This window comes from Penicillium argentinense (genome assembly GCF_028826775.1).
Source record: "Penicillium argentinense strain IBT 30761 chromosome Unknown utg000006l_segment0_segment0, whole genome shotgun sequence".
NCBI classification, from domain to species: Eukaryota; Fungi; Ascomycota; class Eurotiomycetes; order Eurotiales; family Aspergillaceae; genus Penicillium; species Penicillium argentinense.
In genome coordinates, this window is record NW_026622665.1 from 930160 (window position 1) to 956216 (window position 26057).

General features: G+C 48.9%; 7 protein-coding genes across 7 annotated transcripts; 6 read left to right on the top strand and 1 right to left on the bottom strand.

Annotated features, from left to right (window-relative positions):
* Positions 1–1447: 1447 nt before the first annotated feature.
* Positions 1448–3992, top strand: N7532_007485 (Nrd1 complex RNA-binding subunit; the record flags this gene model as incomplete). The annotated part of the gene is made up of 5 exons (XM_056619978.1): positions 1448–1567; positions 1650–1895; positions 2082–2178; positions 2261–3120; positions 3168–3992. 5 exons carry the CDS (start codon positions 1448–1450, stop codon positions 3990–3992), a joined length of 2148 nt encoding a protein of 715 aa, XP_056473344.1.
* A 2726-nt stretch (positions 3993–6718) lies between these two features.
* N7532_007486 (uncharacterized protein) lies at positions 6719–8483 on the top strand (the record flags this gene model as incomplete). Its single annotated transcript, XM_056619979.1, has 6 exons — positions 6719–6973; positions 7164–7865; positions 7913–8007; positions 8132–8145; positions 8197–8360; positions 8418–8483. The coding sequence occupies 6 exons, from the start codon at positions 6719–6721 to the stop codon at positions 8481–8483; spliced, it is 1296 nt and encodes a 431-aa protein (XP_056473345.1).
* A 2403-nt stretch (positions 8484–10886) lies between these two features.
* On the top strand, positions 10887–11564 carry N7532_007487 (ankyrin repeat domain-containing protein; the record flags this gene model as incomplete). The annotated part of the gene is made up of 1 exon (XM_056619980.1): positions 10887–11564. The coding sequence occupies one exon, from the start codon at positions 10887–10889 to the stop codon at positions 11562–11564; it is 678 nt and encodes a 225-aa protein (XP_056473346.1).
* An 88-nt stretch (positions 11565–11652) lies between these two features.
* N7532_007488 (glycosyltransferase family 8 protein) lies at positions 11653–12751 on the bottom strand (the record flags this gene model as incomplete). The annotated part of the gene is made up of 3 exons (XM_056619981.1): positions 11653–12127; positions 12217–12652; positions 12715–12751. The coding sequence occupies 3 exons, from the start codon at positions 12749–12751 to the stop codon at positions 11653–11655; spliced, it is 948 nt and encodes a 315-aa protein (XP_056473347.1).
* A 1140-nt stretch (positions 12752–13891) lies between these two features.
* Positions 13892–15308, top strand: N7532_007489 (uncharacterized protein; the record flags this gene model as incomplete). Its single annotated transcript, XM_056619982.1, is given in 4 exon segments — positions 13892–14329; positions 14412–14475; positions 14495–14757; positions 14778–15308. Coding segments are annotated over 4 exon segments (1296 nt in total), but the record flags the coding sequence as incomplete, so codon positions are not given.
* Positions 15309–17105: 1797 nt separating this feature from the next.
* Positions 17106–20933, top strand: N7532_007490 (hybrid sensor histidine kinase/response regulator; the record flags this gene model as incomplete). Its single annotated transcript, XM_056619983.1, has 3 exons — positions 17106–17401; positions 17451–17592; positions 17661–20933. 3 exons carry the CDS (start codon positions 17106–17108, stop codon positions 20931–20933), a joined length of 3711 nt encoding a protein of 1236 aa, XP_056473349.1.
* Positions 20934–21358: 425 nt separating this feature from the next.
* Positions 21359–22020, top strand: N7532_007491 (uncharacterized protein; the record flags this gene model as incomplete). The annotated part of the gene is made up of 2 exons (XM_056619984.1): positions 21359–21432; positions 21864–22020. 2 exons carry the CDS (start codon positions 21359–21361, stop codon positions 22018–22020), a joined length of 231 nt encoding a protein of 76 aa, XP_056473350.1.
* Positions 22021–26057: the final 4037 nt, after the last annotated feature.

The window sequence follows — 26057 nt, forward strand, 5'->3', positions numbered from 1 at the left end:
GGCCCCTACCGCACGCGGGTAGGAATTGATCTGCGTAATTAACCCTCCCAACGGTAACGCCGAGTACGGCTTCGGTCTGCCGGCAGATCACGTCTGGTCCGAACACTTCCGCAGTCCCCAGTAAAGTACAGAGTATACCCTTCGCGAAAGCGGGAAATCGCTAGCCCAGGCGGCACTGGGTCCTTCATGTGATGACGATGGACCCGTTGGATCTGATTAGGGTCACAATTGCCAGAAAACACTCTATAAACTATAGTATAGTACTGTAGTAGTCTACTTCAAAGCTTTCGGCCATTGTACAGCTGGCAAAAGACAGTGACGTCGGCAGGTCGCCATCTCCCGTGCCGCCATCCGGATGCCCGAGTGTGGATGCCCTCGGCATCGCGCACGGAGGAGAGTTTGTCCTAGTGCCTCGGTCTATACATCATCCAGTTCCTGTCGCCCTGCCTTTGGAGGAGGTATTTGCTGGTATGTACACTGTACTATGCTGTACTCGGCGAGAAACTGTTCCGCGCAGGTCTGACGCCATCGCCGTGCTCTTCCCCGTTGTTAACCGGCAGATTGCTGAAACGGTTCACCGAGATTGGGAGCTCCACGGGCGGCAGGAAGGGGCAGAACGTGGGAACGTGGGTTCAGGAGGCTAAAGGAACATGCCTCGCCAACGGAATTTGTTGCCGGCCCCATCTTGCCGGGATATCCACTTGGCCTGAGAGGTTGCGACCCGTAGTCGGGGGAACCAGCTTGGATGTGGGTGGCTCGGGGTGTGGAGCTGGAGTCTTCGGTCGCTCTGTTTACAGCCTGAGGCACCAAGGCTCACAACTTGCACATGACCCAAATGTCCCCAATGCAGACTAGCGTCGGCGTGCGGTGGCAGAATTCTCTTTCTCAAAGCAGGCGCCCTTTCACTTCCCCTTTCACTTTCATCCACCACCCAACCAACTCATCCCGACGCCATCTCGCCATCTCGCCATCAGCACGGATTGTCTGTACTCTGTAAATCCGTCCCTTGACTCGTTTCTGGATCTCACGGCAGTGCGCCATAGGTTGTACCTCGTACTTTTCGTACTCGCGGCTCAGCTCAAGCTTCCTACTCCTGGATCTATTCAAAAATCGCTAGGCTGTATTCCAGCTGTAGGCGGCAGTTCTCTGGTCGACAGTGAATACGCCCGTGCTGTAGTGAAGAGTCACAGTCCGCTAGAAGATATTGTGTGGTTCCTCGGACTATAAATCTCAGGAGTATTTTCTTCTCGTTGCATTTCGCAGTATTCGACCCGTTGCAAGTCTCTAGGGTAGTCGTGTTGCGGGACTCGACCGGGAGGCACTTTCTTCACTTCACTTCACTTCACCTCTCGCCTCGGCACCTGCTCTCTTAATTTCCGCAACTCCCTACTTCCGCGGAACATCACCCCGTCTTCTTTGGTATCGATCATCTATCATCGAGCCCATCATGTCCTCGGCCGTAGCGGAGCTGGAGAACTATCTCCAGTCGATGCTGGCCCTCAAGCCGCCAGGCGTATCTGGTTCCAAGATTCACAGTATCACGACGCTTTGCACCGCGAACGTCCAGGTACGTTGTTTCCCCGGACCCTGGTCCCTCCCCTCTGCATTTGTGCTTCTTTTGATGTGACAGCAAGCTAATTTCTTCGCAGAACGAATCGGTCCTCATTCAAAAGATCTACACGCATTTCAAGAAGGCACCGGGTACGCACAAGCTTGGCGTGCTCTATGTCGTAGACTCTGTAACCCGTCAGTGGGTAGAAGCTGCACGCAAGGCCGGCCAGCCTCCTGGCAATTCGGCGCCCGATGGTACCTTCGCCGCTGGAGTCAACCGTGTGACTGAACTCTTACCTGTGCTTATGACCGATATCATCAACAACGCACCTCACGATCAAAAGGTACGCCGCACTAGGTACCCATTGAACCCACCTAGCATTTCCCCCGTGGGGCGGCATTGTTTGGGGGCCACTATATTGTAACGACCATGTCGTATTGTCGATCTTCCGATTGATGCCTGCCCCGGTGCTTTGTGATATTGTTCTATGGAATCGTATCGCTGACGTATCTCTGGTTTTGAACTATAGGAAAAGATCAAGAAGCTGATCGATATCTGGGAGCGTGGATACACCTTCCCCGCCCCGATGCTCGCCTCGTTCCGCGACAAGATCAATACGCCGCAAGGTGAGTGATGCCCACAGGGACCCGGTCACGTTTCCATGCCCTGTCGATTTGTATGTACATTGCTAACCTGTTCTGCCTCTAGTTGAGTCTACTACACCCGAGGGATCTCCCACGCCCGGCTTCAATCCTCTGGGTGGTCCGACTACGTCGCAGCCTCAGTCGCAGCCTGCCAATGGAGGTGCTCCCGCGACCGATACCTCGAGTATCCTGAAGGCGCTGGCCGACATGGCCAAGCAGAACACCGCTGCCCCTGCAGCTCCTGCGGCGTCCGCTCCGACCAATCCTCTCGCTGCCCTGAACCCCACTGTTGCGGCTCCCCAGCCCCAGCCAGCCGTCGATCCGTCCGCCAATCCTTACGGCGCTGCCGCTGCCATGAACCCGTTTGCTGCCCTCGGCGGCGTTGGTCAGAACCCTGCGATGCCCCAAAGCCAGAGCCAAACCCCCAACCCGCTCTCTTCAGCTCAGAACCCTCTGGCCGCGATGCTCCCTCAGACAGGTGCCACTCCTCCTATGACGAATGAAAATTGGTCTCAGCAGATCCAGCTCATCCAGTTGCTGGCTGCACAGGGTATTCCCCAGGAACAGTGGGGCACTGCTCTTTCGATCATCAACATGACCAATGGTATGCCTGGTGGAACTGGCGGTGCCATGCCCCAAATGCCTGGATTCCCCGGTATGCCCGGTATGGCCCCCATGCCTGGCCAGGGCGCTGGTGGCTGGGGTCACGGAGACGCCCAGAGTCGCGACGACCGTGATAGAGTTCGTGACTACAATCGCTCCCCTGGAGGTTACCGCCGTCGTTCTCGTTCCCCCGGTTGGGGTCGTCGTACTGCATCCCCCCTCGCCGACGTAACAGCCCTGTGTATGATGAGTATCATGCTGATTCGCCCGGCCGTCGAGGAGATCCTCGTGACGGCCGTGGTGGCCGTCGCAACGAGTATCGTCAGCGCAGCCCTGCTGGACGTAGACGTCGTTCCCCTTCGCCCCAGCGCAAGGACCCTAATCTCCCGCCTCCTGGACCTAAGCTTCTCGAATGGGATTACTCAATTGGCCAAGGAAACATCAAGGTCCTCAGTCGTACCCTTTTCGTTGGCGGTGTTACTATCCCCGAGGTGCAGCTGCGTGCCCTCTTTAACCGGTTCGGTATCGTACAGACCTGCATTGTCAACATCGATAAGCGTCACGCTTTCATCAAGATGATCACTCGCCAGGACGCGATTTCCGCCCGCGACGGCATGGAGTCTTACCGCCAGGGGGACATGCAACTGCGAACGCGCTGGGGTGTTGGCTTTGGTCCCCGTGACTGCAGCGATTATCAAACCGGTATCAGTGTCATTCCCATCGAACGTCTCACCGAGGCAGACCGTAAATGGATGTTGAATGCCGAGTACGGTGGTACTGGCGGTCGCCAGATCGAGCCCGGTATGGTTGTTGAAGAGCCCGATATCGAAATCGGTGCTGGTGTTTCTTCCAAGGCGATTTCTCGCCGCATCGCAACTGACACCGGTGGCAAGCGCGGTCCTGTTTCTTCTCGTACCCAGTCTGATCGCTTCGGAGGTAACGGAGGTAATGGAGGAGGAGGAGGTGGTGGTGGTGGCGGCGGCCGTCGCCAGGACCGTGATGGTTATGGAGGCCACCATGGTGGCCCTGATCACGATACGTCTAGTGCAAACAACCCCGCTGTTGCTCCCGCTGTTCCTTCGTATGGCTTTAACTTTGCAAGCATGCCCATGCTGCCTCCTGGTTTTATGATGGGTGGTGCCCAGGCCGGTGGAATGCCCACCACTCAGCCTCCTTCGGGACCTGGCAACTAAATCCCGCATCCACATCTTGATTCTTTCTCGGGCGTTTTTGACGACACTTCTATTGGGCATTTTCACATTCTGGTCTTCTGACGATGTCTTTTTATCAACTCTTTGATGCATCTTGTGCTTGGGCCTCTGCCCGGAGGCAACTTATTGGCGTTTAGGTGGGGTTGGTAGGTTCTTTGATCAACCGGCACTGACACACATACGGGCGGAGGTTTTTTTTTTTTTTTTTACTTTTGGATTCTCTCAGCTACTTTTTTTTTCAGGTGGCTATCTATTTCCCTACTGTTTATTTCCATTCTTCCTGTGTAACTCTGCGTATGATCGTTTGACCAGTTAACAGTGCCATAATCAAGCGATCCCACTGGGGCAAACAATTACCATTATGGTTTCTGGACTTTTTTTCTATTCTTTTGATCGCCGGCTAGTTTCGTTTCTCGTTTTCATGTATCGAGGTTAAAATTGCCATAGCCTGGCTCTGCAATTGCGGTTTCGTCAGCGGAGTTTCGTCTTGCCCATGAACATGAAAGTATTTGCGTAAATGGAACAATTCTGAGTAGATACATAGTCATGGGTCTCGCTCTTCATTGTGCACATACCAATGACCTAAATAGTACTAAGCATCCTTTGTGTCAAGGATATGAATACTACAGTGTAGTCTATGTGACGTGTTTCGGGTATTATCCAGCACCGGTCCCCCGCATGTTGAATCTGCCCCCAAAATTGTCTCGCAAGCCAGTTGCGGACCGCGAAAAACGCCGGACCCAGTTGATGAACACCATTGTCGCCGAAGATAGACCAATGGCATCCCAGCAAACACAGACGAAGGACAATCAAAAGGACAAACGGCAGTCTACCGTGACACAACAGCTCCGAGCAAGCGTCTTCCTTGATAGTCCAAAGGCATCTCTTGGGATAGACGTGAAGCAAGGCTCTGCAGTTGCGACACTTGATACCTCAACGCTTCAGCTTATGCCCCTGTCTCGGCCTTTACGGACCATCCATTGGCTGACCACGTTGGCTCGCTAGGTGTATGAAGGTCACTTGATTGATTCAAGACGACTCCACTCACAGGTTCTCTAAAGAACCTAATCAATAACACTTGGGTTGAACCTATATATTTTTGGCGGTCCGTACTCATACTGTAATGCTATATCATATAACAGACTTGTGCTAGGGATACTGCTAGATTTTCGCAATTTTGGTGATTATCGTAGCAACAAATTTTAAACTTAACACGAAAGAATTCCTAAAAAGAAAATATAACGCCAGGAGGTATCTCATCAAGCCCATAGAGAACGCAGCGACTCTTCTACATCAGGATCGGAGGTCTTGTCTAGCCTAGCACTAAATACAAGAACATGTGCCCAAAATAATTCCGGTGACGTATTCCACAGCCAAAGCTGAATGTTTAGTTAGCTGCATGAGGGGAAGCGTCGAAATGAGATATTTAATGGAAATTGGAGAATCGACTTCTCAATAGTAGCGTCGACCGATGCGGAGTTCCGATTTCTGACGGGAAGGACTTGAAGACGCGTTGTTCGTGGAGGGAACAACAGATCTCGCCCAAGCCATGCTGCATTTTAGGTATCAACCGGGCAAAAACTAATCTGAGCTGATATCCACAGTCGGGCGTGGGTGACAGATCTACAATGCGCAGGCTGTGGCGAGTCCCCGATAGAAGCGGGAGTGATGCCGATTTACCACCGAGCGAACTCCAACATCATCATTCCAGTCTGTGCAACGTCGACTCATAAGTTATACAGTGAAGTTATTTGCAGGCAACACTCGTGGAAGAAAAAGAAGTCTCTTTTCTCTTCGAAGGAAAAATTAGATTTCTAGCATCAGCACTTTGCAGATTGGCGACTAGATACTAAACTCTAAATAGTGCCGCGTGGACAAGCCTTTGCAGATTCAACCGATTACCACCAGAAATCCTCGAGCATCCAATACATTCGATGGCTTTCTTATAATTTGTGTCAGGGACATTTGACCGGACGCCCTGGAAACTACTTGCAAAATCTTGGCATAATCACAGGCAGAAAAGATGCATACCCAAAATAGCTTTCCAAGCCATAATTCGCTGCACTCGAATCCCACCGCCATGTGCATTTGAACGCATGATTGATTCTCAGTCAGATGCAAGGGAACACCTCAAGCTTGTTTGTTTAGTATGGAAGGGCAATAAAATGAATGAGTGGAGTAGTTCATGGTGTTTCCAAGGATATACACTAAAGGAGTAGAGAGAGCCTCCGTAGTTCTCCGCATGTCAATGGGTCATCGGAGAAGAATGTCTGGAAGGACCAGCGGTGAGTGAAATTGCCCGGTTCCCCTCACGAGGAGTCGAGCAGTAAGCCGCCTCCTGCACTGGGGACATCCTGCGGAATCGCCTACGTGCACATATATCACGATGATGCCAGTATCCGCAACGGTCTTTACTCGAAAGTTAAATGCTCTCGGATAACGGCAAAAGGACAGCTCTTACAGAAAACGACTTTTGTGGCGACGTGAAGATATAACGGCGACAATGACACTCAATTCGGTTCCTCATCTCTCATCCAGCAAGCACATCAGTCACTACAACTTGCTCCATCTTCATTCTTCATTTCTGTCAAGAACTCCCAAAACCAACAATGGCTTTTGTATCCAGTGGCTCAGATTAAGACTTCATCATCGTTGGCGGTGGGACAGCTAGCAATGCCGTTGCGGGACGTCTGGCGAAGAACCCCAACATGTGCATTCTCGTCGTTGAGGCCGGCATTTCCAACCCCGGCCAAATCGAGGAGATCACCACTCCTTTCAAGACGTTCAACCTTCGCGGAAGCAAATATGATTGGGCATACAAGACTACCATGATCAAGCGTGACGACTACGAGCACATTGAGAAGCCCAACACCCGTGGAACGACCATTGGCGGTAGTTCCTGCGTCAACTACTTCACCTGGATCCTGGATCCAAGCCGACTTTCTATGATTGGAAGGCTTTTGGTGGGTGTGATAGGGCCTGGGACAACTGCGTGGATTACCGCAAGTGCGCAACCTATCCAACGATGAGAAGCTTTATCCCAAGGAATATGGCAAGATTGGTACCAGGGGTCCGATGCAAATATCGCACGCAGAATTGGGTCCAGAGATGCAGCCATTCCACGATGCACACACCTAAGCATGGGTTTCCAAGGGCCACCCGCTAACTGAGGAAATCTTCTCCGGCGAGATGGAGGGTCTTACCCACTGCGTCGACACAATCTACCAAGGCGAGCGTCAGGGTAGCTCCCTCTACCTGAAGAACAAGCCGAACGTGACGATTCTATACGGCATCCAGTCGAAGCGTTTGATCATCGACCCTGTCACCAGTGTCTGCTCGGATGTCACCGTCATTAGCAATGCTTATAACACCGAAATCAATGTCTACACCAGCCGAGAGGTGATACTGTCGCAAGGTGTCTTCGATGCTCCTAAGCTTCTGATGCTGAGCGGTGTTGGCCCAGCAACAGAGCTGGCCAAGGATGGCATCAAGCCCATTGCGGAGTCCCCCCATGTTGGTCAACATCTGCTGGACCACCCCATTGTCCCGTTCGTGCTGCAGATCAAGGACGGCTTCTGTCTGGATGACCACATCCTCTGCCCAGATACTCTCAACAACTCCGCCATCGCCACCTACAAGCGCAGCAAGACCGGCCTCATCAGGTCTAGCCTGCTGGAGCTCGTTGGACTACCTCGCATCGACGAACGCCTCGAGAAATACCCAGTTTACCGAGAATCCAAAGCTGCGAATGGAAGGTTGGACCTCTTTGGACCAGCAGGTCAGCCTCACTTCGAGCTTGACTTTGTCGGCATGTTTAGCACTGCGTTCCAATGGCACTATCCGTCCCCGAGAAGGGTAACTACATGACCGTCATCGTGGATCTGCTCCGACCACTGTCAGAGGGCACAGTGACACTCAACAGCGCCAATGCTCAGGTCCTGCCCAACATCAACCTCAACTTCTTCGGCAATGAGAGATCCCAGCCATGCGCGAGGGTGTCCGTTGGACGTACAATGTTCTCACCAGTGGTGCAGGATTCAAGGACCTCGTGCTGGGTGAGGACCCCTGGAAAATGCCTCTTCATTCTGACGAGGAGATGAAGCGGGCTTTTTGGATCGCAGCCAGACTGGATTCCGTAAGTTGCAACCGAATTTTGTTTACTCTTCTATGTTGATCTATCCCATAGACCCTTGTGGTACCGCACGCCTGTCGAAGAACATCCATCAATGTGTCGTCGACCCGAAGCTTCGCGTGCATGGAGTGCGCAACTTGCGAATTGCGGATGCTTCTATCATCCCCGTGATCCCCGATTGCCGAATCCAGAACTCGATGTACATGATTGGCGAGAAGGTCAGTGGATTTCTATAGAATTTGAAATTTTTGGTGTCGAACTAATGAATCTCCCAGGGTGCGGATATCATCAAGTCTGATAATAAGTATTTGTATGATGCGCAATCGCTTGTCTCCAGCTAGCTGTAAGTCCTGCTTAGTGCAGAATGAAACATAGAGATGGCATTTATCTATCTACTAAAATGATATTGACTTTTTGTTTTCATGTTAATTCGCGTGCTTCAATTGAAAGAATATGAAATCTAATTGTAAGTTTTTGAGAATCCGATCAAGATCAAGATCATCTAAGGTGAAGATCAAAAACATTGCTATCTGAATGGCTGAAATTCTGTTTGCCAAGTATCGTATGCTATCTTTTTCAGCATTTTTCTCATAAATAATTTCTCTCATCTAACCAACCTACAGATGGTTCAGCCAAAAAGTAGAAAAGTAGGAAAAAAACCCCTACAACTGCAGGGATTCGCATGTGGTCACCCACTATACTACTAACCTGCCGACGTGTGGCTAAAGCGCGGCTAGTAGTCGGGTGGGTGCCGCCTGCGTGAGAATTGAGAAAGAGCCGCTTTAACGTCACGCGACTAGGGGTGAGAAGGGGGAGCACGCAATAGATAGGATGAGGAACAGGGTGATTCTCACCCTCCATCGTGCGATCTTCTTGCAACTCTCTCACAACTTTCTTGGAGGCCGTATGGCAAAATTGCTGCGTACTGTCGCGTCAAAAGTTCTTGTCCATGAAATCTTCCGAACAGAGTTTCTTGTTTCTTCAAACAATGACTAACAACATCCTACTATGGACACTGTTAGATCATGTATTTCTATAAAGGTGTCAGTTTGCCTGTAGCCTTAGTTAAAATATACATAACTTGAGCAGGGATCACTTATATGGCAAAAAGAAAAGTTCCTTGGGATTCAACTACACCGACTAAATGAGCCTAATACTGAAATGTATTTTCCGCAAAACATTGAGAGGCCGTTCCTCGGCCTTGTATGGAATTGCGAATGGGCCTGGAGAGAGCCCAATTGTTATAACTTTAATATTTACCCTATTATTTAGTAACTACGAAGTTCAGTGCACTTATCATTAAGGAGAATTGGCCCCCCTGATTCGTTAATCACTCCCTCCTTGCAGCATCAGATCATGATAGTTCTAAGTTTTGGTTCCGCTTAATCCTTTGAATAGAAAACCTCGATGGTATTCTAATGGCCCCGGAAAACACACTTTCTTTTAAAGCTCAAATTTCTCGATACTTGCACGGAACTCAATTGTTTTATGGTCTCCGTTTATGATCCTCGTCATTCGGAAGTGGATCCTTTGAAGATGTATACTCAGCTTCCATTTTAAACCTCATCTGCTCCCTGACCAGCGAAGTTTAATATAAATGCCCGACGCATTTGTTCGGCCAGGGAACAACCAATATATGGAGACACGTGATAGTGGAGACCGACGCGCGGATGCTTGCTGCAAGGCTTGCTTAATACATTTTTGCGCCATTCTTTGGAGCAGAATGCCTCCACTTTGGTCTATATATCTCACAAAAATAAATGATCGAAGGGTGATTCATAGTACTAAAATGATCTCTTAGACGTCGTCAAAGATCGTAGTGAACGTTGACCATGTGGATAGTCACGTGGTACATAATTTGACACCGCCCTTTATCGAACAAGTGTTTAGCCCTTCCTTTTTGCCTCGCCCCTAACAATGAAAAGCATTTCATCGTCAGATTCTGCCCAAAAGAGCCATTTTATTGGCAATCTAGCTCAGCATATTTATCCAACGTTGAAACAAGGATTTATGCAAATAAAATAGAAGTTTGCGCATAAAAGCAACTAAGGCCCTACAGTCCTGATCTGGTTTTCTTGTTTGCCCATCGCCGGTAGGTTCGTGATCTGTGGCCATTTTGACTGCCATGCTATCTTTCCATAGACAATTGAGGCCCACTTGTCACTTTGGCATTGCTCACGGTCTTCCCCTCATCTTTGTACAGGACGAAATTGTCTCGCTTTGAAAGCTCCATATATTCTCGATGATTATTGTTTCAAACATCCACTGCCGACTGCGAGCTAACGATTTAAAACTTCCAAAATGACATTGATTCTATTGCCCAATGAATTGTTGCATTTTATTGCAGAAAATCTGGAATCGACAAGTGATGTCAATGCGTTGGTTTCAACACTTATTCGGCTCTATACTGCTTTGAACCCGTATCTCTATCTTCGAAACATTCGGCCCGGAAGTTCGGCATTAATTTAGGCGGCAAAGAGTGGGCATCCAGTGGCGGTTCAAAAGCTGCTGGACGAAGGTGCCGATGTTGGAATTATATCCGAAACAAACCTAACACCGCTGGCACTTGCGGCAGGCAATGGACATGAGAAAACATTCAGGGTACTGCTTGCAGCGAAAGGCGTCAGTCCAAATTGTGAGGACTTGGTGCGCCACACACCATTGATCGTCACCGCTAGAAACGGACATGAAGCGATTGTCCAGTTGTTACTCAACTCAATTGGGGTCAAACCTGACCCTAAGGAATGTTTAAGCGGACGCCGTTGTTATATGCGGCACTGAAAGGCCATGCTGCGATTGTGGAGCTGCTACTTATGACTGGTGGAGTCGATCCAAATTCAAACGACACGCAAGGACAGATGCCGATGTCATTAGCGGCAGCGTACGGACATGAGACGGTAATCAAACTATTGCTGGCCAAAAATGGGGTTATCCTAGACCCTGAAAATTATAAGGGGCGAACACCACTGTGTTGCTCAGCGCAGAATGGGCACGAAGAAGTAGTTAGGCTATTGCTTGCCTCAAAGGGTGTTGATTCAGACTCGATGGATAATTCGGGTTGGACACTGCTATCGTTGGCAGCACAGCTCGGACGCAAGGGAGTGGTAAAGCTGCTTCTTGCCTCTGGACATGTGAACCCAAATTCCAAAAACTATCTCGGGAGGACACCTCTTTCTTTGGCTGCACAAAACGGACATGTGGCAGTCGTCAAGCTCTTGCTCGCCACAGCCGAAGTTGATCCGGACCCCAGGGATTCTGATGGACGAGCGCCGTTGTCTCGCGCAGCACATGACGGACATGAGGCAGTCGTCAAGCTGCTTCTTGCTCATGAACGTGTGAACAAATATTCAGTTGACAATTACGGAAATGAGGCCTTTCTTTGGCAGCGCGGAAAAGACACGAGGCAATTATTAGGCTATTAAGTTGACAATTGCGGTGGCTTTGATCATGAACAATTCACATGCTATACACGGCAGGGTACAGCGAATATTTGGAGTTTGTGAAACGAGCTTAAAAACCGTCCGCGAGACCTCTCTGTTGCTCCTCTGCTAACCTTTCCGCATTCAATGATATCCACCAGGCATGGGATGGATCGTGGCTCTGCCCGTCTTGTCTCTGCCCGTCTGTCCATTCATCCCACGGCTTCGGGCTTAGTATATAATGCACATTTTTGACACTTTCGTCGCGCCATATGGCGTCATGAATTCCTTTCCATCGAAGCGTTTTCAGCGCATTGTATACGTACGGTAGCGCAACCCATCGTCCGTGGAAAACATCGCCAAGGAGAGACTGGTCAGCGAAATCATATTGCGATGTCGCAGAGGAGGAAAGCTGCTCAATAATTTTGTCATAAATTGCTTGAGATGGGTTCACCACCTGTAGGCCACCATTTGGTATCCCTAAGCCTGCGGTAGCTGGAGGCCCGGCTGTTTGTGCGATATCTGGGCTATCATGCTGTGTAGTATAGGCACAATTCGCCGGAACCCTTTTCCAAAGCGCTAAATTAGCAATTCGGCGAACGACTCGAGGATAAAACGAAGTTTTTTTTGCTTAGGACAACGTCTTCAGGCTTACCAGTTTTTGGGATAATGAGGTTTATGAAGCGGATTGCAGACACACGCGTGGCTAGCAGCAAACACTCGATCTCCGGTTCCCTTCATTTCTGCTGCATCCAAAGTGATGTCCATTAATTCATCCATATTTTGAAGGACCACCATGTCACTATCAAGTTGCACAACGCGATCATATTTAACGAGTGAGAATGGCGTGAGCTTGCTCCAGCAGTCATAGAAGCGCATGTCGTTGGTGAAATCTTTGTTGGCTTTTGGAAGAAGATATGGTACATGTTGTTTCGCTATGCCCCTTGAGTCAAGAGCTTTGTGTCCATCCGCGGGAAATGAGTCTGTGTATAGAACAACGAGCGGATACTTTGAGCCAACTTTCTTAAGCGAATAATCGAGAGTCAAAAGACCAGACAAATACGCGGTATTTGTTATGAGAGTGGTCCAAACTGAGGTTAAGTGTTATAAATTGATATCGCAAAGCTTCTGTGCAGTTTTTGTGATTTCATACCTTTCAGACCACCTGCTTCAGGCGCGCTATATCCCATGTTTCTGACAGCTGCAAGAAAGGAGAGCATATGCAGAAAGAAGGCATGTTCCACGTGTCGCGGATGAGCTCGCAACAACAGATCCAGTTTTTCGTGTGGGCGGTGAGAATAGAGCTTCTCACCCCGACTTCGGCTTGCTTGTGATTCGTCAGAATGACTCAGCAATACTCCGGGATTTAATGGAATTTCCGACCGGCCCCACAAAGCGTGAAACCGAGTTAAACTTATCTTGGTTTGACTCTGATGTAGTGACACGTGCAACCAACAGCTGTATCAAGGTTCCCTGGCGCTTCGGAGGTGAAATTTTTTGTCTTTGCTGTCAGCGTGGTACCGGCATTAGATGGTATATGCCTCAATATAAATGTTTGTGATATTCGATGTGGCAATGTTATCGTAATTAAATAGCTAGATTAGAGATATGTGATCATAAACTGAGGGACTACTGGCCCCCGGTTTGGAATGAAACGTCGTAATTGCATTTGGCTCCCTTTGCTCTCATCCAATGCTCTGACAGTCGGTAGCGGTAAGGCCGTACCGTGCGCCTTGTAACTAAACCCTAGGGGCGTTTCTGTCTCTCATGCCTAATCATGGCTGTTGCAGCACATTGAAACATGGCGTATCGTTAAGAGACAAAAGAGGGGTTTGGGAAGGGGGGAAGGATATAATGCTGACCACATACTCTTTCAGTTTAGCCGCCGCTATGCCGATTATTTAGAACCTGTACAATCAGGGGTAATTGGCAGGCTTTTCTACCCCTCGCACCTTCACGTTGAGATAACAAATCGTCCACTAGCCAGCGCACCGGTGCTTCTAAATATACTTTTTTTGATTCCCTCATCTAACTGTTACATGCGACACATAAGAAGTTTGTGTCCCGTCCTTACCTGAAAGATCCAGAACTGTTGTAGTTCAGAGGAAGATTGCTTATTTTTCTTCTGGTCAGAAAACTTGAGGGTTTATACACACATGCAACCTCCAGTTTGATTTCCAATCAAAGCTGGCAATTCCGTGAGGCTAGGAATTGATTCCGGTACGATACGACATATCACAACAATAACAAGCAAATCATCAAGTTCCCATCAGCTTTCGCTAGCGCAGCTGCTACTCTTTGGCCTCATCGATTCATCTTTTGGCAATCAGCAAATTCCGAGGATCTCAACCAAGTCACGATGTATCTTCGTCAACTGTCGCTACGTAGTTGTCCTTGGCGGCTGCGATCCTGGGTCTTGGTTCCATTGCTACTCAGTTCAGCACAATCATCCATCAAACAGACCCAGTTCATTCTCTGGACTTTCGGCACCTAGGAAGCTGGTGGCGTCGACAGCCCCATATTCCGTGGTATCAAATTATCAAGCCACCTCCTGTCGGGCCTGTCATCATTGCCGACCTCTCGAACGGGATATGTGGCGAAAAAAGGGTCCATCTCCGTCGTTTGCCACTGACAGACTCTACCGGCACGCAGCAGGGTCTGTTCTGCTAGCAGTTGTTTATCCAGGCGAACATCTATTGATGATCACCAGCGATAATTTTGACCCCGTCCTATGTGAGAGCTGGGCCGATATTCCTCTCCATCCTCTCGTGAAACATAGGTCAACAATTTGCACTATTATTTCACGCGGAACTCTTATGGCATTACTCTGCTTAACAAATGCTCGTCAAGTATTTCGCTATAGCAGTGCTTCCGGTCATCGAGCGGCTTACGCTCTTATTACGGGCAATGGCGAGTAGGATTGCCTATTTGAGACCGTGCCTGTGTCTATTTCTATGCGCATGATTCACATGTTTCCTCAAAGGACGTTTACCCGGCAGTTTTTGCGCAAAGGGCCGACAAGTGCTTACAGATGCTAGCCCGTATGATTGATTCTAAAACCCCAAATGGCTTCAAGTGTGCCTTCCCGGGACGCAAATCGTCCGGAATATGGCGACTAGAATACGCACCAAAAGGATTCGGTGGCGTGCACAGTGGGAGACACCTTTACAATATGACCGGCGGTAACGTGAACGAAGTAAACTACTTTTCATGAAGCCAACAGATATGGAACAAGAATTATCAGAATGCACCGTCCTCCTTCGACTGCCGAATAAAGAAGATGGCATGCCTGATGTCATCTTGTATGTCCGGGATCAAGAATCGGCTATTCTTGAAGATTTAGATAACCTACCATGGTCATTCCTGTCATGGTCGATTCATCGAGGGCTCCGTGATATCCTCACTGCTTATTCAAAAGTCAGGATCGATAGCTATCGGAATTGTTTAGCAAACACCCAACGTCTCGCGGTATTGAATAGGCCTGAAAATCTAATCGCCAGAGGATGGGACTCGCAGTTTGTCAGATATTATATGGCGGATATGGCATCAAGCATTGTTCTTGCAAGACAAGGAAATGCAGGGGATGCTGTCCGGATCGTGACCGACATCCCGGCAAGCTTGTGCGACGGTGACGCTTTGGCTTCTGATGAAACGCACTTCTGGAGACCATCGATCTCCGAGCCCTACCCTTCAATATTGAGCACAATGACAGTCGTTGCTCTTGACAAATGCTTTGTATTAGATTAGAGTATTGATTTAGACTACCAGATGTACCATGATCCACCATTGGAACTGTACCTTGGGTGAGCCAATGGAACAGTTGCAAACTTTCAATGAGCAATCAAATCTATTTCTTTACTCATGACTTCCCAAAACCCCCCTGTCCTATTGTGGAAAGTAATAAATCCGGCGCTCGTAGGTGTGTAGTACTGATTTCACATGAAAATTGAGGATCCATGAATATCATGCCGACGACGCATAATGCCTACTGCACTTTCCTTTCTTCTGGGTGGGCTCTGCAAAAGAAAGCCGGCTCGAGATGATCACGCTGCGAATACCACAACATCGATATGGCCAAGGTTTGGGCATATATGCATATGGGTGCCATCCATTGTCCTCACTTCACTCGTATTCGCTAGCCGATACACTGCCAGCGAGGTATCCGCGCAATAGGTGACCTGGCGCCGTCTGTGGCGCTCCTCTTTAATAATATGTTGGTCACACCTTTATGCTTCGCCACCTGAACCCTATCGGACTGTCAATCAACCTGGCTCACTCTTCTCCCAACCCTCCTGCTCTGGCATAAGTACCTATAAGCTCATGATATTGCCGGGCAATATGAGAGGCGGTTCTTGGCATTGATTACCCTCATTATATTGTTCAGCTAGCTAGGGATTTTATATGTATATTGTCTGGCTAGTGGAGCTAGTTGTGATTAAAATAGCTATACTATATTAGCTTTATATAACTAGTGTACATATAAATTTAATTTATAGATATAATCTGCTGTTAAAGATTATAAAATATTAAGTCCTTCTGTAGAGCCATTTTACTGTAATCTACTATACTAGTGTAGTACTGGCTAGAGTGTAAGTGTCTACTACTTATGGCTCCTATTGTGAAGGGCTACGGCCGAATTGATTCAATTGAGCGTTGCCAACATGCCGTTTCTGAAGCTTAGGGAAGTGTAAGAATAGGGGTGGCCAGCGGTGAGTGAATACTCTGGGGGATCTGATAGATCACATCGTACAGCCTTGGCCTGGACAATAGGTCGGGACCTGACCCGTTACAGGAAGCGGCCTTCTGGGTACCACTCGGGTAATCCTTAGTCGACTCGCAACAGTACCGTTTCTGTGCTAAGCCTTACTGCGGGCTCCGGTCTTTAGAGTAATTTCGAAGGATGTGCCAGGTAGAACGTCGAGTAGGTCAGTCCGGAGAGCTCCCCTACTTGTAGGGTTGAACTGTGTGGAAGCAAAGACGTATCTAAGTAACGAGATAAGATTGTTCGCGAAGAACTAAATACATGTGCGCAAAAGAATGTCCTTATATATCTAGTCCTTCCTGATAGTATACGTGGTAAATGGTAAAGTGGTAGATGAGACTCGGCGTGATCGATATATCCCTCGATCGTTATGCCTATCTACTAGTGGTGGTGACGTGTCAGTGGAGCTGATCCCTGCGTCGCGCTGGCCGTCAAGTGGCTTAGAGCGGTATGCCTTGTGACGGCTTGGAGGAGGTCGTGTTTCGCTCGTTTATTTGCCTTGTTGCCTGTGCGCGCACGTGACTAAGAGTTACGCCTAACTCCTAGGAATGGTTGGCTCTTGGTGGCCCGCCAGTTGGCTGCTGCCCCTCACGTTGCAGGGTCCGTAACATTGGGGCGACTACGCAATGACATCATCAATGGAAGGTCAATAAATGACGTCATTTAAGCAAGCCCCATCACGTGTTGGAACACATCTTCTCCTCGTTGCCGTCCCGTTGACCCCTCATTTTATCACCAGCGCCGGAATTTCTGTTCATGCCAAAAGAAAGATGCTGCCGGCCATGGACGATTACTCCGAGCAGACCATATGTCACCATCAAGAAGACCGTCAAACTCGCGAGGTCTATCGGTATTTCCAGCCAGCAAACCCAGCGGCGCTAAATACAGTCTGGCCTCCCACGGACAATTCAGCCTCTACAATCGACCTGTCAAGGGATACGGATTATGCTGTTCAGGCTGACGAGGTTTCTGAAACAGCCTCTGTCAGAAGCAGGCCACTCTACAGTCCAAATAAGACTTTGACGTCTTTTGCGCAGCTGGCAGCTCTACGCCTAAACGCAGAGCGTGCCTTCATTACGTACATTCGTCATTTACCCTAACGAGGATATTGGTCTGACTTTCTTAAGAATATTGAATCGCGACTCTCAGTTCATATTAGCCGAAGCTACACGAACAACCAATGTGGGAAGCTCGAAATTACCCGTTATGAAGGAGAACGAACTCCTTACTGGAACATCTACATTGGCAGATGCTTGGAATATTTGTCAGGTAGGATCAAACCTAGCACCTTGCCTTGGGCTAGTCATTCTCCCGATACTGATTCATTCCTACTACAGGAAACGGTCGAAATTCAACCGGAGGAACAGCAAAATGAAACATATTCCTTTTTGATAATCGACGATCTGGGAAAGGAAGATCGCTTCAAACGATTGCCTTTCGTAGAAGGCGAGCCGCACTCCCGTTTTTACGCCGGAACGCCCCTAACAACCGATAACAACATCAATTTGGGCTGCTTGTTCGTATTGGACCCTGAACCACGTAAAGGGTTGTCCGATATTGAGAAGGATACACTAGGGGCAGCGGCAGCGATGGTTATGGACTACTTACAGGTCAGCCGCCAGGCCATCGAAGGACGCCGCGCCTCGCGGTTATCTCAAGGTCTTCGCCTTTTCGTGGACGGCAATTCCAGCTTCGCCGATGATCTCCCCAGTTCTCGTTCGCACAGCTCAAATAATAGTCCCTCCTCGCAAGTATCGCCTTGTCGTAGGGCGAGCAGATCTACAATCACTCGAGACAACATTTTGAATCTTCGCTCAGCGCAGACTGAGAACGACGATACACACCTTCAAGATGGAGATTCACAAGTGTTGAGCCCAGTTCCTTCCGAGGAGTTGGACACTGGCATTTTATCTAGCTTAGCATCATCACCACATAGTTCACGACAAGGCGACAATAGTTCGACAGTCTCGAGCAGCAATGATTGGCTTTTTCAGCGAGCTGCGAACCTTTTACGACAAAGCCTAGACTTGGACGGTGCTGGTGGTGTGGTATTTCTGAAGACCGACGAAGACTCATCGAACAGCGTTGCCGGTAGCCACTGCTCTTCCGCTACTTCCAAGACTTCTACACCTGTCCTTGCACTGTCCACCAGAGATGATCCATTTTCATATCAGACAGACTTTGAGACATCACACCCAGCTGCAAAGTTTGACAATGTTTTTCTAAGTCAATTATTTCGACGCTACCCTAAAGGCAGACTCTGGTCATTCCATCGAGATGGGACTTTGTCCACTTCGGACGAAGAACAATCCATTGGCCCACCTCAAAAACAGAATAAAAGGTCCAGGGTCTCAGAAGCCAGCAAATTGAATGACTACTTTCCAGACGCGTGTCAGGTCATGTTTGTTCCATTATGGAATGCCACCAATCTGCAGTGGTTTGGAGGGTGTTTCTCTTGGACCCCTCAGCCGACACGAGTTTTTAGTCGGGCTGTCGACCTGAGCTCAATGTTTGGCTTTGCTTCATCCATGATGACCGAATACAGCCGCGTTGAATCAGTTATTGCAGACCGCCAAAAAGGGGATTTCATAAGCAGCATTTCCCACGAACTGCGCAGCCCATTACATGGTGTCCTAGCAGCCGCGGAGTTTTTAGGAGGCACCCACCTGGACAAGTTCCAAGAGTCTCTACTCGAGACGGTGAATGCATGCGGTCGAACTCTCTTGGATACGATGAATCAAGTATTGGATTTTAGCAAAATCCTGTCATTAGAGAGGCAGAGGAAGAGATCTAAGCACAGGAAAGACCCAAGGAAACCAAAAACTCCTGACGAGAGTCCAGCGCGGTTGGATGCACTCGTGCCAACAGATCTTGCTATATTAGCCGAGGATGTTGTGGATAGCGTATGTTTGGGACATTCGCATATTCAGAGGTCAACCACGTTTACCAACAATCCCAACGGCATTTCACCGACTTCGTCTTCACCGCCACCCACAGATAGCAACAGAATGGTCTCTGATCTAGACGTGGAGGTTGTCGTCGATATTAGTGAAAATGACTGGCTTTATAAAGTCCAGCCCGGCTCCCTGAGACGTCTAGTCATGAACCTTCTTGGAAACGCTCTCAAGTATACCAAAAAGGGCCATGTTTCTGTCTCCATTGAGGCAACAGAGCATTCAAAGGGTCGTCCTCGACGTCAGGGCCTTGAGGACATTGTAACGTTGACTGTTGCAGACACGGGGAAAGGCATTTCGAGTGAATACCTTCGGACACGATTATATACACCTTTCGCACAAGAGGATACACTAACTCCCGGAACTGGCCTTGGTCTATCAATTGTTCGCGACATTGTGAGAACACTTAATGGAAACATCCAAATTCAAAGCCGGGTAGGCGAAGGCACTGTTGTTAAAGTGACAATACCCCTTGAACGTCCAGTTGGGTCGAATAGCCGGCCATCAACGCTCGACGTCCAGAAATCGGCGACAGAGGCGCGTACAGCATCCTCCCGACTTCGTCAACTGGATTTGACAGGAAAACGCGCTGCAATATACGGGATGGGCTCTTCCTGTCTTGGTGAGCATCGGTTCTGGTCATCGATTGCTCGGTACATCACGAACTGGTATGGCTTGAGGCTGGTGCCTTGGTCCGCCGATGAGCAACTTGATATTCTATTTGTTGGCGAAAACGATTTGTCCGTAAAGGAGTGCCAGCGTCTGGGCACCACCTTCCCAAACATGATTTTTTTCCGCAACGACATGGGCAGCTCTAGCGATACTAGGATACAATGGTCGCAATTTCCCGCTTCCATTTCGTTTCTTCGCCGACCTTGTGGTCCAGAAAAGCTTGCCAGGGGGATTCTGGACTGTCTTGGAACGGAACCGACATCTCCTACGCTGCGTTCGCTTATCCCCGGACGAAAGTTCGTTATCTCAGAACGACTCGGGCGCTCAGGTCCGGTCCCACCAGTTGAGAGGCCTACGTCCCCGCCATCCGGTAGCCTGGAATCAACGGCTGGTGAACTGTCCAATCCCATCTCAGATTCCTGCAGTTTCTTCGTGGACCCTGCGGAGTGTGATGTCCCTGTACAATCCCCAGATGCAAACAGCACCCGTCGCATCAAAACCGGAATCACCGCTTCCAGCCCTCATACACCATATACTCCCATGCCCAGCGGCTCAGCTCATGCCGAGTCCTCCTCTGAGCCTCAAATGGGACCTCGGGTGTTGCTGGTGGATGACAACGATATCAACCTTCGACTTATAGAGACTCTCGTGAAGAAAAGGAAAGTCATGGCCGTAGATACGGCACACGATGGCAGAGAAGCTGTTGATTTCGCAGAAAGGACGATTCCGGGGTACGACCTCATTTTCATGGACATGTCTATGCCAGTAATGAACGGGTTCGAAGCGACGCGTGCCATACGTGCGATTGAAAGAAGTCGAAATGGCTGCGTTCCGGCTAAGATCATTGCTTTTACTGGACTCAGTAGCCTGCGCGATGAGTCCCGAGCATTGGAGTCAGGAGTGGACTTGTTCCTTACGAAACCTGTTTCGCTTAAGGAAGTATCACGGCTGGTCGACGAGTGGGAAAGTGGATTATCAAGATAAAACATGGCTAGGCGGTTTTGACGTCTTATACGGAAACTCGGTCCAGCTATACATGTGAAGACTACGAAGGACAATTCTCAAGATCTTTGATGGCCCTAGCGGGTTAGTGTCACCACCGTATCGACAATACGCGATCTTATGGCTGCTTGCGGTCTATTCAGGTTTGGGAGGCATAGATGAGCCTTACCGCAGCCTCAAGAGTAACAGGTTTCCCAAATTTAATCAACGTCGCCTGAAACAATCCGCATGCTTCGCGAAAACCCGAACCTCTCGGATGACCAGAAGGTATGTCATTGGATTTGAATACAGGTCAGTTGTTAGGGATTAACAAGTCGGCTAGAAAGGTTCCTCTTACAATTTAATATCGCCTGGAATGAAGCAGACATTTATTCGGAGTTGTTCGCGAATCTACTGAAGTGAGGGAGATGTACACCTCGCTGCAAGCGTTGGAACGGACCAGAGGCAAGCAGACGACCTACAACCCATGGAATCAGAAGTTGTAAGTGCTTCGGAATATCAACTTTCTTACGGTATTGGTGGCCATTCTTAGTCCAGTTCACTCTGGGGCAGAAGGGTGAAAATGACAACTCTAGCCATCTCGGTATAACTGTGCAAAGTTCTTGGGCTTTCAACATCTTCATCTTTCAGCACCCACAGATCCCGAAGGCGCGTCCCAAGGCCGAAGCAGCAAGATAAGTAAGAAGTACTCTTCCAAGGCGTTATAAGTGTCGCGCTTTTATTCTGGTGGGATATAGAGCGATTTACCGATCTAGACGGTTCTGTGTGACGGTAGCGGGGCATATAACCCGCTGCAGCCTCTCACTGGAGAAACTGACTTGTCATATTTGCATGCTTCCAGGGACTATTTCATTGCGGAAGCTCACTGACTAGACGTTGACATGGAAACTGAGCAAATTGGGGTTTGAGCAGTATATCCCATGAACTGAGAAGCCCTCTTCACGGAATACTGAGAAGGTCCCAGCTGGTACATGACATGCAATTGAACTCACTTCAGCGCGGAGTACTGCCCACAATAGAGTCTTGCGGACAGACTCTGTTGACCATCACATCATCAATCATCTTTTAGATTCTGCCCAAATCAATCAAGCTATCGGGGATCGTTTGTTGCACTGACACACAGGTCTTTACAAAACGCAAAAGCGGAGGGAAACTGTATTGCCCCCGAAGCAAATTAAATTACCAATTCCAGACCGAAGAAGCTATTCAATCAGTGGAGTCGAGCTTGATGCGATAATGGGAGAGGTACTAATGTGATTTTTACTGGCTATTGTTTTCGATGCACACCAATGTCACGGTCTCATGTCCAGGATAGCGCAGTCGCGAAATTGCCGGAACAGTATGCCTAGCTACGCCAGACTTCACTTTGAGGGCTTAAAGGTCTGTTGCGGAAATTGAAGCTTTTGAAATCAAATCCCGGAAATTTCTAGAGCCTCGTTATATGTGAAAAAAGTCAAGCACAAAACAAGTTGCAAAGTGTCTCCATGTTTACTCACTGGACGGAACCAATGAAAACGTGCCCATAGATTCGTGATTCGATAAAAAGTCACGATAGCTCTAAGTGTTCTTAATCATCAAGCGGTACAATAATGCTTCGCAGATACCACTCAAGCAAGTATTTATAATGTTATAGCGAACAAGTGGAGCGAGGAAGATCCGCCCTTCAATCGCCGGTAGCGATGCTCTTATTAGTACTGCACCGAAGTGACTACAAGTCAAGTTGCCTTATTGGTGTCCTCTCTGTTTAGAATTCCTGAATGGCCTTTCGAAGGATTGTCATCGTGCACAGAGAATTATATAAATAATCTTTTTCGTCAGGCTGACCATACAAGACACTTCACCTGATGATGAAGAGTGATATGATCAACTCATCAGCAATAAATAGTCATTTCAAAATGAAAAGACTAAGTCATCACTAAGGTTTCCAGGGTCACATTAGTTATGATTCATACCAGATCAGGAAGGACAATAGGATATGTAGAGCTACCATAGCACGCGCACGTTCATGCTTATGTTCCTGATTTTCTATTCCAAATAGCCATTGCCCATTCAAGAGGGTTTGGTCGTTGCTGCTATGACTAAGGTGAACGATAGCTTTATTGTCACGACCTGGAGCGTCACTAGAGCCCTTGTCTGCCAAAGGCGGGTCCAAAAAACAGGCTCAGCAGCTGCTAGAGAGCGAAACGCGAATCTGCGAGAACCTTGCTTACTCGGTTTATCGGAGTTTCACCGCCCGTAAGTCTGGCATAACCTGAGCCCGGTGACTTGGCAAATTCTTCGGTTGCCAATGCCAATGAAAGGGTAATCCAACCCTGATTCATCCAAGACATCATTCGCGGATAGTCAACCCGGTCGTCGAACCGTATCAGAAGAATTGGGCTACACCACATATTGTTTTCGAGGCGCAGAGAAATCTGCGCACCACTTTCGCCTAAAAAGTACTAACGCGAATGTAAGTATTAGGACTGAAGTAAATAATCAACCAGGAGTCGGAAAACAACGAAGCCGTAAATGGCACGAGCAAGCTTAACTCTCCTCGTCTAGATCTCGACGGTCTTCTACTAGGCGCTCGTCTGGGAAAACGATGGCATGGTCGAGCTGGAAATTCTTTCTCGCGTACGTGAGTAGTAAACTTTATGCTGTATTGATAGGATGACAAATACAGTATCGAAATGTGTGTTGAATGCTTCTCATTCGAAATGAGAACCGACCATGCAAGCTAAATGCCAGAATTTGAGAGCTCAGTTGTAGAGAGAATAGCGAGGTTGGTTGATGTCAGGTGACTAGGTGGTAGGCAAGAGGGACTTAGGGTAGGATGCGTGTATTCTGCGTAGACACAAGATTAACGCTTGAAGAACTCAAGCTTATCGGTCTATATGTGAGGGGTCTTATACCCATTGGTTTTACCGCTCGTTCTGATTCGGTTATGCACACGATTCTGCCAGGCATCTAGGCAGTAATGATCTCAGTGACTTTTCCCTTGACAGCTTGATTATCTTTTTATGGATCCTAATTAGGAAGTTATGCAATACCTAGGCGGGTTGGACGGCCTGTAGTCTGCCCATGGGCTGCCCAAGTATGGGCTATAGCTTGTGAAAAGAAAAGCCCATGGGCCCTTGGGTATGTGCCTTGAGCTGTTCTGAGGTCTAGTCCGGAGTAGCTTCCTAATGATTCTGGTCACGTGGTTTTGGGGCTAGTACGTGACTGAGAGAAATATTTGGCCCTCGGTGGCCGATCAGCAGGTCCAAACCCCTCAGTTGGCTGTGCTGCCGCAGGGTCCGTAACAGCTGGCTCCGGTTACTGGAGTCTCAGCCGTCAAAGAGAAGGAATAAACAAACCCCGAGTCTCCGAAATGCAAAGAAAAACCACATAACTCTGATCGACTTTCCAAAAATGAAGGCACATATCTATCTTCAGGTCACAGATAGGATACCAATGAACACGACCAGGCGTGGGAAAACGGGATGGAAGTAGTAAATATCAAAGGCCGCAGCTGTATTTCAATAGAACAATACAACAGCAAAAGCGATTTCGTATATCAAACACCCATACACTAGCTGTACGAACTTTGCAGACATCTTTTTGAACAGATATTTAGCGCCGTAGCTAAATTCTGCTAAAACGCTGTTTTAGGGAACTTGCCATTTTACGTAGCTAGCGGGCCAGTACCAAATGGAATATACGCTTTACACAGCCCCGGCGGCTCAACACCGCACCCACTACGGAAGGTGCTTTGGAGACAATCCCGATACATCCAATATTTTCTCCAAATTACCTTCTTCAGCCATCGCATTCCTCATTTCGCCGGAACGAGGCATTGTGCAGCCCACTTGCAGTATTCGGAGAAACTTCAGCCGCAAGTGGATCCAAGCAAGTACATACTGACAGGCGCTGGGTTGTGCGTGTAGGAAACTAGTCCGTATGGCACGCCTGATGGTCCAGCCCTACTGTGAATTATCGCCGCTACGGTTCACGTAGCATACGCCTCGACAGAAACCCCGACAAATACGGTGACGACGAGGTCGTAGAGAAACAGTTTTATTTGAAATTGCGAGGGTCCACCAAGTGCCCAGGTCAACGGGTCCGTGGGTGGATCCAAAACCAACACGCCTTGCGCGTTTTGAGCGTTGACAATTTGCACTGGCAGGCGGCGATGATTCCAAATCGGCGCCGCGCCTGGTTGCGCACATATTGACGTAGGTGGGTAGATACTAGACATGGTTTCGACACATGGCCAGGCAACCGGCGGAGCGATTGGGTACCGTCCAGGCCGAGATGAGAACGCGCGCGATCAAAGAAAGTCGAAAGTACCGGGCTGGAGGTACTCACCAGAGTTGAGCATCGTGCCCAAAGGTTAGGGGATGATGCGCACCTGACATCGGGGACGCCGATAGCGATAGTTTTGTGCCACCTTGGCCGCTGGTCCCCTTGTCCACAGTGCCGGTTCGTACCTGTTCATGGGCGTTTCCTGATTTCTAAGATTGCTAATGGCTTGATAATGGGGGACCCCCTGCACGTATCCGACCGTGGCCTTTGTCCCGGACCGCCCCCCGGGATTTCTAATCTGGCCTTTGGCTCCCCGAGCAAACGAGACAGCAGGTACGGCAGGCCCACGTCACCGGACGACGCGGACGACGAGAGACGCGGTGGACCACCTGATTGGGTGGGTTGGAAATCGACGGGATCGGATCGTAGTGTAACCAGCGCATCACATGGTCTTGCCTCTTCTGTTTTCTGGTCTTGGAGGTGTGACTTCGAACTGAATAAGGAACTGAGCAATGATATTCTATTAGAGGAGGTATGCAGCGTGTACCAAGGTATAGAGTAAAGTTTTTGAGACTGCTATATGGAGGGATAGGATGGTCCGAGCTAGGAAGTATCGTCCCGGCTCACGTGCCGATCGAGTCTACCTAGTAGGTAATCAATCACATCAATGGGTGATATCGAAATCGGCCAGCAAATACCCAACGTTGTGGAAAGCTCGGCATGTTGCCGGACCCCAAGACCACGAGAACATGGCTCGAGTGAGCAGGTCTGATCGGGCGGGCCCGACAGGATTGTCGAGTGTTGGGGTCAAGTCGATTGAAGAACAGCACGCTAACCTTG